The sequence below is a fragment of the Camelus dromedarius genome, chromosome 9 (genome assembly GCF_036321535.1).
Source record: "Camelus dromedarius isolate mCamDro1 chromosome 9, mCamDro1.pat, whole genome shotgun sequence".
Lineage (NCBI taxonomy): Eukaryota > Metazoa > Chordata > Mammalia > Artiodactyla > Camelidae > Camelus > Camelus dromedarius.
In genome coordinates this window covers 31,786,838-31,799,784 of record NC_087444.1, presented here as the reverse complement: position 1 = coordinate 31,799,784, position 12,947 = coordinate 31,786,838, and the positions used below count along the sequence as shown (strand labels likewise).

Sequence of the window (12,947 nt, the reverse complement as noted above, 5' to 3'; positions counted from 1 at the left end):
CTCTGCTTTAAATGCTAAGCCCTGGGGCTCCCTTCATTGTCAATATTGAGTCTTGTTCTTTGTAGGCTCTCATAAGCACCGATGCAATGTTTTTCAAGAGGATTGTTTTTGTTGTCTTGGCTTCTCCTTTCCTGTTAAAGACCAGAGTTATTTCTTGTATGGTTCTTGACTTCTCTGAGCATAGTATCTGCAACCCTTAGAGAATTACGTATTTCTTCATGGGCCATGACTTTCACAACATTAGGTGCATCAATTTTATGCTTTGCAAACCTTCTGCCTTCTCATTTTTCACTCTTTAAGGACAAGAATTGCAAGACATGGGGAGGATACATTTAGCACCTGTTTCAAAAGATCTGTGCCAGGATTTGCTTCACACACCAAGAACTGGAGCTCAGAGCACCTCTTTCCCCCAAGCCAGGTTCTAGTGCCTTACATTCCAGAATGCCACATGGTGGCTGGAGATGGGAAGCATGAAAACAAAAGTACCTTCATTTTGTCTGAGGGGACCCATCCAACCCACATAGCTTCTCCTTCCTCAGAACTAGGGAGTGTCGGGTAGAAAGCTCTGCACCTTGTTTCAGTGAAGGGTCTTCTAGCAGCACGGTTATCACTTTACTCTCTGGTTGACTCTTGGGATGTGTGAAAATGCCAGTGTAATTATTGTAAAGTGCTACCACTCATGCTTTGCATTTGTAAATGTGCAGTTCAACTCAGCATTTTCTGTCCCTGTGTAGCATCAGCCTGTGGTTCAGAGGATGTTTGAAGCACTTTAGTAAATGGTTCTTTCTCCCGAGCCCTGGTGACAATAGGCACACAGGGTGACCCAGCATCTCTGCCCTCCGTGAATGCGGTATTAACATTGTGCAGTGTATTTCTATCAAGCCAGGTTTCAACTGAGAATCTTTTCATGTTACTAAGTTTGCGAATAAATAAACAGACATTTGAACTACCCTTGCCATGTCTATTTGTGAAATGGTCTGCATCCGTAGTAACCAGGTATATGCATTTGCCATCACTGACACTGAACACTGTACATAAAACCATCTGTACCTGCCTTTACCAAAGTATAAAAGAGAATTTGGGAACCGAGGAAACGAAGATACAGGCATTTATAAACGTTTCCCTCCGCAGTGGGGGCGTGGCTGTTGGGAGAAAGCCCCGTTCCACCGCCAGAAGTCACTGTCGCTGTCACTGGACTTGACACCCAGCCTTACCTTGATTTCCCGGTAAGAACGTGGCACGTGGTGTTTCCCCATGTGCTGGGATCCCGTGTGTGTGCATTCCCGTTCACACCTGTGGGGAGAGAAGCAGCCAGTGTTCTCACTTCACCAACTTCCAGCCACAATTCACAGTCTCGTGTTGCAGTAAAACACCTGCTCTGGGCTTAGCGCTGTGCTGGCTGCAGTGGCGCCATTTCTGAGCCCCTGTGAGGTAATGGTAAAACTGGCTCATGTGCCAGGCACTGTGCGGTGCCCTACCTGCCTCACCACAACGACACTCCACCAAAACTGTGTAAATCAGAGGACAGTGTCCCTGCTTCACCTATGAGGACAGTGAGCCTTGGAGAAACACATTCTCAAGTTACAGAAAATAAAACCAGACCTCACATCCAAGTCTTTAACACATGAAGTAGTGACCTATTCAAGTGAGTGCTAAGTCATGTGCCAGAGACAGTGGTGGTGCTTAGAATCACCTGGGAAATCTAAACCCGTACCTCTGAATGAACTGGAATCAACAAGGCTGAAGGACACATCAGTTCCTCTGAAGGGCTTTCCAGGAACTTCTCTGTATCTAGAATCCACTGGATGCCGACTATTGAAGAGTCTGGAGGAGAAACGGTAGTTGTGTAACGCTGTGTGGGTGAGACAGGACTTGAGCGGGTTCTTGACGAAGCTCTGTTTGCCAATCTGTGAAATGGGGCTAATGCCGCAGTGGCCTCACAGATCACAGTGATTCAGTCATGCTCTTTCGTCATATAAAGCAGGAGGTGGCACTGTGGCCTACGAACTGAGGTTTCCTGGGTTGCACAGCCCCTCACAGGGAGATTAGTTAGAAACCCAAGTCAGACTAATAAAATCTCCCTCCCCGAGAGGTGATAACCCAACATGGCCCCTTATCGCACAGGAGGGCCCGAGGTGCAGCTGCTTTGGTGCAGCCTCCCAAGGAGGGCTGTGCCCTTTCCCTCCCGCTAACCTTCCCACGACAGGCGCTGTAGAGCAGAGACCCCTAGACACTTGGGCCCGGCAGCATGTTGAGTCTGAGCTGAAAGGGTGGGTGTGGTGGTTGGGGAAGAGCAGGACTTTGGAGCTGAGCTGGCCTGGGTATGCATGCCAGCACTGACTCTTCCTTGGTGTGTGACCCTTTCTGGGGCCTCTGTGCTAGTCACCAACAGAGATTAGAGAGAGAGAGAACCAGCAGGACGTGTATACATGTAGAGGGAGAGATTTGTCCTGAAGACTGACTCACAGGACTATGGGCTGCAGGCCTGAAGTGCGCGAGGCAGGCCGGCAGGCTGGAGGCCCAGGGCAGAGCTGATGTGGGTGCTCCAGTTCCCAGGCGGTAGGCGGTCCCACCCATTCCTCCTCCCTCCGCGGGGGCCTCTGTCTTCTCTCTTAAGACCTTCAGCTGAATGGATGAGGCCCACTCACATCATGGAGGGTGATCTGCTTTCCTCAAAGTCTACTGATTTAAATGGTATTCGTAGCTAGAAAATACCTCTGCATCAATATCTAGACTCTTGCTTGACAGGTTGGCACATACAATTAATCATCACAACCTCCATTTACTTGCTTGTAACGTGGGCAATGATACTTTTTCTCCCTTTGTTTTTGTTTTTGCAAGACTCAAATAAGGAACATAGAACACTTGGTCCACTGCAAAATTTTTCAGGGCACAACAGCTACTCTTGTTATGATTGTTGCAAAGTGAGCTGCACGGCCGGGCACTGAGGCTCTGGGCTGTGGGATACGGGGAGTTGAGCCAGAATGAATGACGGCGGAGGCTGGAGACACGCAGCTGAAGCGCAGAGCCTGTGCCCAGGCTGTTACCCTGCAGCTTGCGGTGGGAGCTGGGTGGGAGTCCCCAGGTGCCACTGAGGCGGATACTTTGACCTCACTGTGACTTCAGTAAGAACTACCTGGGCTTGGTGCAGGTGCACTCAGGAGGCACCTGGGAATCCTGGGCGCTTGACTGAGCTCAGGGAGCTCTTTCCAGGCCCAGGGCTGCTGTGTGTGGATGACCTATGAGCAGTGCTATCCCCGGGCCTCAGGTGATCTTGGCTGACTTGCCGTCCGCATTTTCCAGTGCCACAAACATGGTGGGTTTTTCGATTATGATTTTAGTTGTTTTAGGCTGCAGGCTGCTTGCTCCACATTTTGACCTCTCTCCCAAAACTGCCTGCTTTTGTTCAGCCTACAGAAGTTTCAGGTTATTGTTTTCTGTATTTTGTTCAAAGTGTGTAATTGTTATTTGTGGGAAGATGGGTTTGTTAGAAGCTTCCTCCTCCACAGGGGAAGTTGAACTCCATCCCCCAAACAGTTTAGCTTTTATATCATTAACTAGAGGTCAAGATTTATCTATACTTTCTTGCTGTGATTGTAGACTTTAGTTACAACGAAAAACACAGCTGTACCATTTCCTTTTTCATATAATGTTTTGGGACACAGTGGTGTGTTTGCTTTTTCAATTGACGGAATATTTACTTAAAAATATACTACTTTGAAAAATGGAAACTCCAGCTTTTTTCCCTCTTACCCCGTGGGGTTTGGGGTTAAGCTCTCTAATGGGAGCCTAGACCAGGCTGTTTCCAGCTTTATCTGCAGATGGATCAGTGAGAACAGCTCTATTTTGCTGTGGACTTCCCTTCTTACTTGACATTGGTCACTTCCCAGAATCTTCTTTTCCCTTCAAATTGTAACTGAACCTGTTTCATGGCTGCCCCTGCAAACACTTTGGGACATTCGCCCAGTTACGTTGATGGTATAACTGAGCAAAATCTGTTTTGCCTCTGCTTTGAAGACACCTGCCCTGACTTCTTCCTGCTGGCCATTTTCTGCTTAGTGATTTTTTCTGTTAGGCGACTTGATGTGTGTTTTCTTTCCTCTAAGTTGCAACTGGAGCTGAGTAAAACTGAATAAAACAAAGGACTAAATATTCTCTAGGAAGCAGCTGATGAGAGAGGTCCAAATGTTTCTAACACCTTGGTTGTACAATGAGGAGACAGTTACTGATGGAGGCTCTTTGATGTTCAAATCAACATTGGGATCCACCTTCAAGCTGCTTTTAGTTTTCCTTTCGCTTCACAGCAGAGTGAGAGTAACAGAAAATTCTCCCATTAGGCATCAGCAGCTCCCCTCCCCGTGATCACTTTGCCGATTGGAAGGGGCACCTCGAGGACCCCCGAAAGTCAGACTTCTTCTGGATGTGGTTTGTTTTGGTGCTGCTGGGATTTACCACTTTCCTTTACAGGGCCAGTGACTGAGGCAGTGGTAAGTGAGCAAAGTATGTTCTGAAAATTAGGTGCCAAAAGCTTGTTCATGAATATCCATGGCAGCATTATTCAGAAGAGACAAAAAGTGGAAACAATCGACGCCCATCAACTGATGAGGGGATAAGTAAGGTAAGAGTATATCTGTACAACGGAGTATCATCCAACAATGAAAAGGAAGGAAATGTGGGCACAGCTATAACACGGATGAACCCAGAAAACATTAAGCTAAGTGAAAGAAGCCAGAGGTAAAGGCTACATATTTTATGATTCTATTTATAGAAAATGGCCAGAATAGGCAAATCTATAAAGACACAAATATTAGTGGCTGCAAGAGGTTGGGGAGAAATGGGTGACTGCTGATGGCCATGGGGTTTCTTTTTGGGGGGATGAAATGTTCTAAACTTGATTGTGGTGATGGTTACATGACTCTGTGAATTTACTAAACACCATTGAATTGTATACCTTAAATGGGAGTTATGGGAGTTACGATATGGGAGTTAATTCTCAATGAAGCTGTTTTTAAAAAGTTAGCCGCCAGTCTCTGCCCCAGGGTAGCAGGTGAATTGTGTTCTGTGGGCACTGGGCATCATCTTTGGAGGGTCAGGTGCCCAAGATATGTCTGCAGAGACTCCACACCATGGGACTCTGTGAAAGCTGGAGGACTTTGTGATGGGATAACCTTTGGTTCCCTGATTTTTTTGACACGAATTCAGGGCTCCGACCCTCAATCCATCTACTCTTGAGCAGGGACGTTCTTAAGTGCTAGAAAACAATGATTCTGTTTTGTTTGTTGTTTGTCCTCTGACTTCCTGCTATTAAAAAAAAAAGAATTTAGTTCACTTATTTTTAGTGTAATTAGTAATATATTTGGGTTTATATCTATTATATTACTTATTTCTTCTTTTTTCTCTTATTTCTTTTCTTCTGGATTGTTTAAAAAATATTATTCCCTCCTCTAATAATTTGTTAATTATATTCTTTTATTATTCTTTCAGTGGTTGCTCCTACAGATTAAACATGGATTTGATTTAACAGTTTAACACAACATTGCTTTGATCACTTATCCAGTAAGGCTAGAACTTTAAAGCACTTCAACTTCACCTGCTTCCTCCCAATTTTTGTATTTTTCTTGTAGGACATTTTCAGTCAATATACATTTTAAAGACATTTCTATTGCTTTGTACAAACAATATTTATATATGTTTATAAATGGGCAGAAGACCTAAACAAGCAATTCTCCAAGGAAGAAATACAAATGATCAATAGGCACATAAAAAAATGCTCAGTATCACTAATTATCAGAGAAATGCAAATCAAAACTACAATGAGGTATCACCTCACACCAGCCAGAATGGCCATCATTCAAAAGTCCACAAATGACAAACGCTGGAGAGGCTGTGGAGAAAAGGGAACCCTCCTACACTGTTGGTGAGAATGCAGTTTGGTGCAGCCACTGTGGAAAACAGTATGGAGATTCCTCAAAAGACTAGGAATAGACTTACCATATGACCCAGGAATCCCGCTCCTGGGCATATATCCAAAAGGAACCCTACTTCAAAAAGACACCTGTACCCCGATGTTCATAGCAGCACTATTTACAATAGCCAAGACATGGAAACAGCCTCAGTGTCCGTCAACAGATGACTGGATAAAGAAGATGTGGTATATTTGTACATTGGGATACTACTCAGAGTTCAAAATTTGTAGATACTGACAGGCACATGCAGAATAGATAAACAAGATTATACTGTATAGCACAGGGAAATATATACAAGATTTTGTGGTAGCTCACAGCAAAAAAAAAGTGACAATGAATATATGTATGTTCATGTATAACTGAAAAATTGTGTTCTACACTGGAATTTGACACAACATTGTAAAATGACTGTAACTCAATAAAAATGTTAAAAAATTAAAATCTATTTTTTAATTTTATATTTATTTAATTAAAATTAGTATACATTTTTATTTATTAAAATTTTAACTTAACCACGTATTTACCTTTTCTAGTGCTCTTCATTCTTTCATGCATTTCCGTATTCCCATTTAGGATCATTTTTCTTTTGCCTGAAGACTTTCCTTTAGGATTCCTTTTGTGGAAGTCTCATAGTAACAAACGCTCAGCTTTTCTTTATCTGAGAACATCTTTATTTTAAAGGCTATTTTCATTAGGTAAAAAAATTTCATGTTGGCAGTTTTTATCACTCCTGAACTTTAAATATGTCTTTTCACTGTCTTCTGACTTCCATCGTTTCTTCTACATCTGTCTTGGTGTAACAATACAATGGTCAAAATTTTTTTTCTACACGTTCAAGTCTTCTTTACTGGTTGCCTCAAATTATTACAAAGTAAGATCTGCTAAAGGACCCCTGTTTCTCAGTAGTGGAGAGGCAGACTTAAAAACCTAGAGACCTAGTTCTCCAAAAAGGTTACCTCAGAAAATGTGCTGGGAGTAGGGTAACAGAAAAAATTTTTTTTCTGGTCCAGGATCACAGACTCCATTTAGTTATTATGTCTCTTCAATCTCGTTTAATATGGAACAGTTCCTTAGTCTTTATCTTTCATGACTGAGTGCAGTACTTTTGTAGAATGTCCCTTGCTTTGGGTTTGTCTGATGTCTCCTTGTGATTGAATCCAGGCTCTGCACCTTCGACAGGAATACCACAGAAGGGATGTTATGTCCTTGGTGTGTTATATCAGGAGGCACATATTGTCTTTTTGCCCCACTCCTGTTGATGTTAACATGCATCACGTGGTTTTCTCCACTGTAAATTACTATTTTTATTTCTCTGCAGTTAACAAGTAACTTGAGAAGACACTGCTGTGCTGTGAGTTGTTTTGGGCAAGGGAGGTGGGAACCTAGGACCAAGGTCAGTAGCTCCCAGGGGACGCCTGTAGGGGTCTGTAGACTCTGGGGTCAGGTCAGTGGCCTCCACCCAGAGCTAGATGGGGGCTGGGGTTTTAGTTTGGTCACACAGGTCCCAAAGCCAATCTGGCTAGTCAGAGGAAAAGCATATGGCAGGGGCTGACATGCTCGTTTTGCTGCGAATTAGCTGTGTGTGAAAACAAGTTCCTCTCTCTCTTTGCACCTCACTTTTCCATCCAAGTGGGAGTTAGATGGTCTAAGGTTCTTCCCTTTTTGGCTAAAACTCTTTTGTTCTTAGCCCCTTCTGATAACAGAAGCCAGAAGCCTCTGAGGATTAAAGCTGGCCAAGGATCTTTCACCAGAAAAGTCACACACAAAATATGGGAGTGGGGCAATCCATTCAGACTGCTAAGGTGTCAGCTGGGCAGCATGTAACCCATCACTGTGCAGTGTCCCCTTGGGGGACCAAGGGCAGCTGGGTTAGGGGAGCCACTTCTCCCTTGTAGGGATACAGGCAACGAGAAGCCTGAAGCCACAGCTCATGCCCACACAAAAGCAGGGTGGCCTCTCCAGGACACTCATTCAGGGCTGATGGCTGCTCACAGTCCCCTAGATAGAGAATACTTCTAGTTGGGATTCAAAATGCACCCCAACCCCTCCCTCCTTTCTTCTCCTCCTCCTTCTCCTGGCCTCCACTCTATACCCTGGCCCATCAGCTCTTAAGTGACAGCTGCTGAAAATGTATTTGAAGAATTTTGAAAAGAAACCCTGGGTTCCAGGGTTACCCTTCCTTTCTCACTGAATATCCCATTTCATTTGAATACTAGCATGACCATTACTACTTCAAGAAATCCTTGCTACTGTGCAAATTACTTAAGCTGTTACTTTTTAATGCCCAGATACAAATTAGCTTTGCTGAAAGTAGAGGTGGTAGAAAAAAGATGAGGGAAGGGTGTCACTGACTTCAGGATCGGGCTGTTGGAATGGGGAGGCAAGCACTGACTAAAAGGGGACATGGCAGTGCCCAGAAAATAAATGTGGCCTAATTCTGGGCCTGAATGGGAAGGCGGCCACCAGAGACCAGATGCCATCTATATGTCACATCTATAAAGAGAAGTTCCAGGTATGTGCTTCCCCCAGGAAGGAGCCACATGACAGGGCATAAACACACCAGTAGAATGAATATTTCTCGACATACCAGCTTGAGAGTCAGAAAACCCCAGATTTGACTTCCAGCTCTTCTCTGAAAGACCTATGGTCCTACTCTGCTTGACCTAATTAGCCAAGAACACTACCATTCTAACAGTAAGTTTTGTGAGCATCAGTGGCAAGTTCACAGTTGGTGCTCACAGCTCTGGAGACTTCCACCAGCAGAGCAGGCAGTTGGAGAGTCCTCCCAGTCACCATAGAGAAGATTTAACAAGTAAAAACCTGCAAACTCTTTATTAAATTCTCCCATTTCATCTGTACAGAAAAAAAATGCACATTATGTTCAGAATCTCAGTAACATCTCAAAATTACACAGCATGAACATGTAAAAACAAGGAACTGCCGGGATTTTATACATAGAAAGGAAAACCATTTACAAAAGAGGCTTGTTAATTTTACTTTTCCTTCTTTCTTAAAAAAAAAAAAAAACAGTTAAAGGCCTAAGATCTCACACAGTATCTGTTGTACAGTCTGTTTTCCTGCTTGGATTGACCTGGGAACCTTGTGCTGGGAGAAGTGGCTCAGGAAGCCAGCTCTCCTATGGTCCCTCCATCCAGTGCACTGCAGTCTGACCGGGGGACCTGTTCAAACCATCCTCACATGCATGGTATAGGGCTTGCTGGGCTCTGGGGTCCAAGTGTCAACTCTATGTTGGGGGGAAGGCAAAACAGAATATAGAGGCACTATCTGAATCTTCTCCTTGCTCAGGGACATTCCTCCAATGCATGCTTCCCAATATCCCTACCTGTGCGTCCTGGAGGATCTCGGGAAGGAGGAGCTGAGGAAACCACTGTCAGGATCCTGTCACCACCAGCCAGAGGAGACCGTCCCACCTTTGTGCTCCAGATGGTCTCCACAGTGATGTCACTATTTGGCTCGGAGAGCCTGTCACTTTAGTCAGTCTGGGTTTGCTGAGGACTTATCTGTTGTCTGAGGTCTGAGGAGGAAGGGGGATTTGGCTTCAAACTCAATTGCCCTGACATGTGACCCTGATCCTAGTGGAGAGAAGGACTAAGAGAAGAGTAGTTGGAGAGATGACCAGCCAAAGACAAGTGAGAGAGAGAGAGAGGCCAGAACATCAGCTCTGGCTCCAGGCCTTTTGGGAATCAAAGACTAGTGGGGAAGAGGTGATTCAGGAGTGGAGTGTCCCTAAGGACCAGGGTAAACTCAGGGCACTGGAACACTGCATTTTATAAAACTACTTAAGTGCTGCCCAAATGGTGAGAATAAATAAAAGGAGTCTTTGAGATTTTTCAAATTCTGAAGAATGTGAAATACAAGTAAACATACCAAAATGCACATGATTCAAAAAGCCATATTCTTTTTGTTCTGTGGCCAAAATTTAGTTAGAATGGGTCAGGTTATGTTGGCTGGCTTCTAAGGGTCTTTATTCCTGCTTCCTACTCTGTATTTGCTTGCTTAAAATAAACTATATATGGAGAAAGTTTATTTTTTGGTGAGGGAGGGGAAGAAATGGGAAGCGGAGGCTTTTCTCAGAGGAACTTGAGACCAGCTAAAGAGGCCCAACAAAGCAATCTCCTCCTCCCCAAGTGACTCACGCTAGTAGGGATCTTTGAGAGAGAAGTGGCGCCAATAGCTTAGAGGTGGAGCAGAAGTCACACTCATATACAAGGGTGAACCTTCCCTTGGGAAGGCAGAGGGAAGTCAGCACTCTGATGTACATGGATGCTACAACCTCTTTACCACTGCATTCTCCTATTACGTGACCTCGGAAAATGGGGAGAAACGAAATCTGATGGCAATTTTCTGTCGCATCTTCTAGAAAAGTAGAATCTCCCTCCCTCCCCAGTGACCCCGAGAAGAGTAAGTGCAGGATGTGAGGTAGCCACAGGCCTACAATGGATTCAAGTCAACACCTGCTCACTAAATGCGAGAATTCCCCTGGCTTCTAAGCATGCACTGGCTCAGAACAAGCTGACAGGAGCCACAGAACTGGGCCTGGTAGTGGTACCAATTTTAGGGAACGCTGAGGAGGGCTTTCCTGCTGGAGTGAACCCATGCCTGTGCTATGGCTCCATCTCGGTGCATCTTGCCAGCAGTCTTCTCTTGGGACAGCAGCGATAGCAGAGGAAGGCCAGGGATGCAGCCGCATCAAGGTCTCATGCCCAGAGCCACCCTTGTGTGCAAGAAGCTCCGTTAGAGGGAGCAGTCACCCTTGTTCTTGACATTCTACCCAGACTTTGGATTCCTTGCACTGCAGGGCCTCCTGCCTGAAGACTGACCTCCTGGTGCCTCTGGAGTGTCATAGAGCACACTGAGTATGAGTCCCTGAGACACTGGAATGAGCTGATGAGACCGGATGGGTTCCCTAGCTACTGTAATCTTTAGCAAGTGCTTGGAGCCTTGGCCTTGGCCAAAAACCCTACCTGCTGCTTATGTTACTGAACGTGGGCTAGACGTCAGGAGAACAGGTAAAGGACGAAGTTCATCATCAGCTCCTCCACTAGGGCCATGGTTTCTTCTTCCTGACTAGTTCTTGACTAGCTGATTTACCCAAGAGGTACCTATGAAGACAGTAGCCAGAGGTGCCCCAGCACCTGTTTTGTTACACCAAATGAGGTACAGAATGGATAGAGCGTGGCCACTGGTTCAGGTGCTGCTTGGCCCCTTGGATGTTGGAAACTGTTCAAGATACGACCTGGGACTCTCAAGAACCAGTCATATGAAAGCAATCTAAGCAGGAAAGTGATATGCTTTCTAGCAATGAGCAATCCAAGATATGGGCAGACTTATCTTTTATGTCTATTTGGGTCATTTCTAAAGGTGACAAATGTTTTGAGAATCAAACTCCTTTTCAAACTTCCAGATCTGCTGCAGAAACTGAGATCATCTCCCAGTTCAGAAAGAACAAAAGTATCAAAACACATTAAACTACAGAGATGTTTTACATATATTGGGAGGGAGACTGCAGAGATGGAGAATAGTACCTTTAGACTCTTCAGATGGGGAACATTTATTCTATTCTGTAAACCACATGAGACATGTCAGTGGAGGCCTGTGTTTAGATGACATCCCCAGTTCTCAATCCCAAGCCCCTACCATCCAGGTAGGAACCCCTGGAGGTGGACTATCTAGACTAGCTCAACTCAGTCCAACAGGGGTGGTAGTAGGGGGTTGGTGCTTAAACCCCAAGAATTTCAAGTTTTATGAGACTGAAGAATCCCAGGACAGCTGCTGAGAATCAGGAAGACCCTAAGAGCAGGACTGAAGGGACCAAGTAGCTTAGAAGCCCCTCTGGTGACCTGCCGTACTCTAGGCAGGGGATATGCAGCTGGCTTCTGGAACCCACTGCCTCCAGGAAGGGCAGCAAAAAGGAAAAAGAAAGAAAAAGGAGAAAAACCACAGTATTCAAATATATGTCAGTCAGGTGAGACAAGGAGTTATTTGGATCAACTGACCCACAAACTGACCCACTTTGTACTGAACACATTTCAGGGAAGACAAATGTTGGGTAGGTCCCGTAGCACGTGTGACAGTGGCAAAGAGGGGCAGGGCAAGGAAGGGCACATGGTCTATGTGGACAGTTTTAGGCACATGATTTATAATACTCTGTGGATGTCTAACAGGTTAATAAAATATATATTATATAAATATATCTCCTATTGTACACGTTGCCCTCTTGTGCAGCCACTGGACTCCATGCCCCACACTCAAGCCAAGCTGTGCCAGGTTGAACCATGATGCCTGCACTGCTGCCTTTTTATCCTCCAAACTTGTCATCTCTACATTGGAGGGACGAGGGAGGTTGGCCAGGAATACTGCTTTTATAAAGCTCAGATTTGGGAAAGACTGATGAATCATCGAAGTACATTTAGCCAACGCCTACTACAGTGGGTGCACGCAGCAAATGGATAGAAAGGGAAAAAAGGGAGAAAGGCCTCCATCTTTTAATGTAATAACTTTCCATGCCCTCTCCACATAGAGGCATAAAGGAACCTGTCTGGGAAGGTGGCCTTGAGCCTGCAGAAAGCTCAGGTTGGATTGCCAGTCACACCCTGAGACCACGCTAACTCTTTATAAGCCATTGTCTCTGACCTGCATTGGTGCCTGAAAAATAAAGCAAAGTCAATCAATACCTTGCTCCTCCTTCCTGCCCTGAGCTCCCTCCCACTGTAGTCACGGCCTCCTGGTGAAGCAGAGCACTTCTGGAGGAACTGCCACCCTAGCAGGGTCAATCCGAACTTGACAGAGTCCTGCACTGGCCTGGAGAAGGAAAGATCACTGTGTTCCTACTGCCTTGGGCCTCAGGGTTCAGGCTCTCAGTGCAGATCAGTGGACTTACTATCTTCACACATTTTTGATCCCCTCCCCAACCCACCTGCCCTTGGCCTAGGGAGCTCGTGCTCTACTTCACTGAGGTGA

At 45.2% G+C, this 12,947-nt stretch overlaps 1 protein-coding gene across 1 annotated transcript in view; it reads right to left on the bottom strand.

Moving 5' to 3' along the window:
* Positions 1-8,770: 8,770 nt before the first annotated feature.
* Positions 8,771-12,947, bottom strand: part of GLG1 (golgi glycoprotein 1) — a 119,221-nt gene continuing 115,044 nt past the window's right edge. The window contains exon 27 of the mRNA XM_031458082.2: positions 8,771-12,632. Within this exon, the coding sequence (XP_031313942.1) occupies positions 12,557-12,632 (76 nt within the window). The 3' untranslated portion in view covers positions 8,771-12,556. The remainder of the gene's footprint in view (positions 12,633-12,947) is intronic.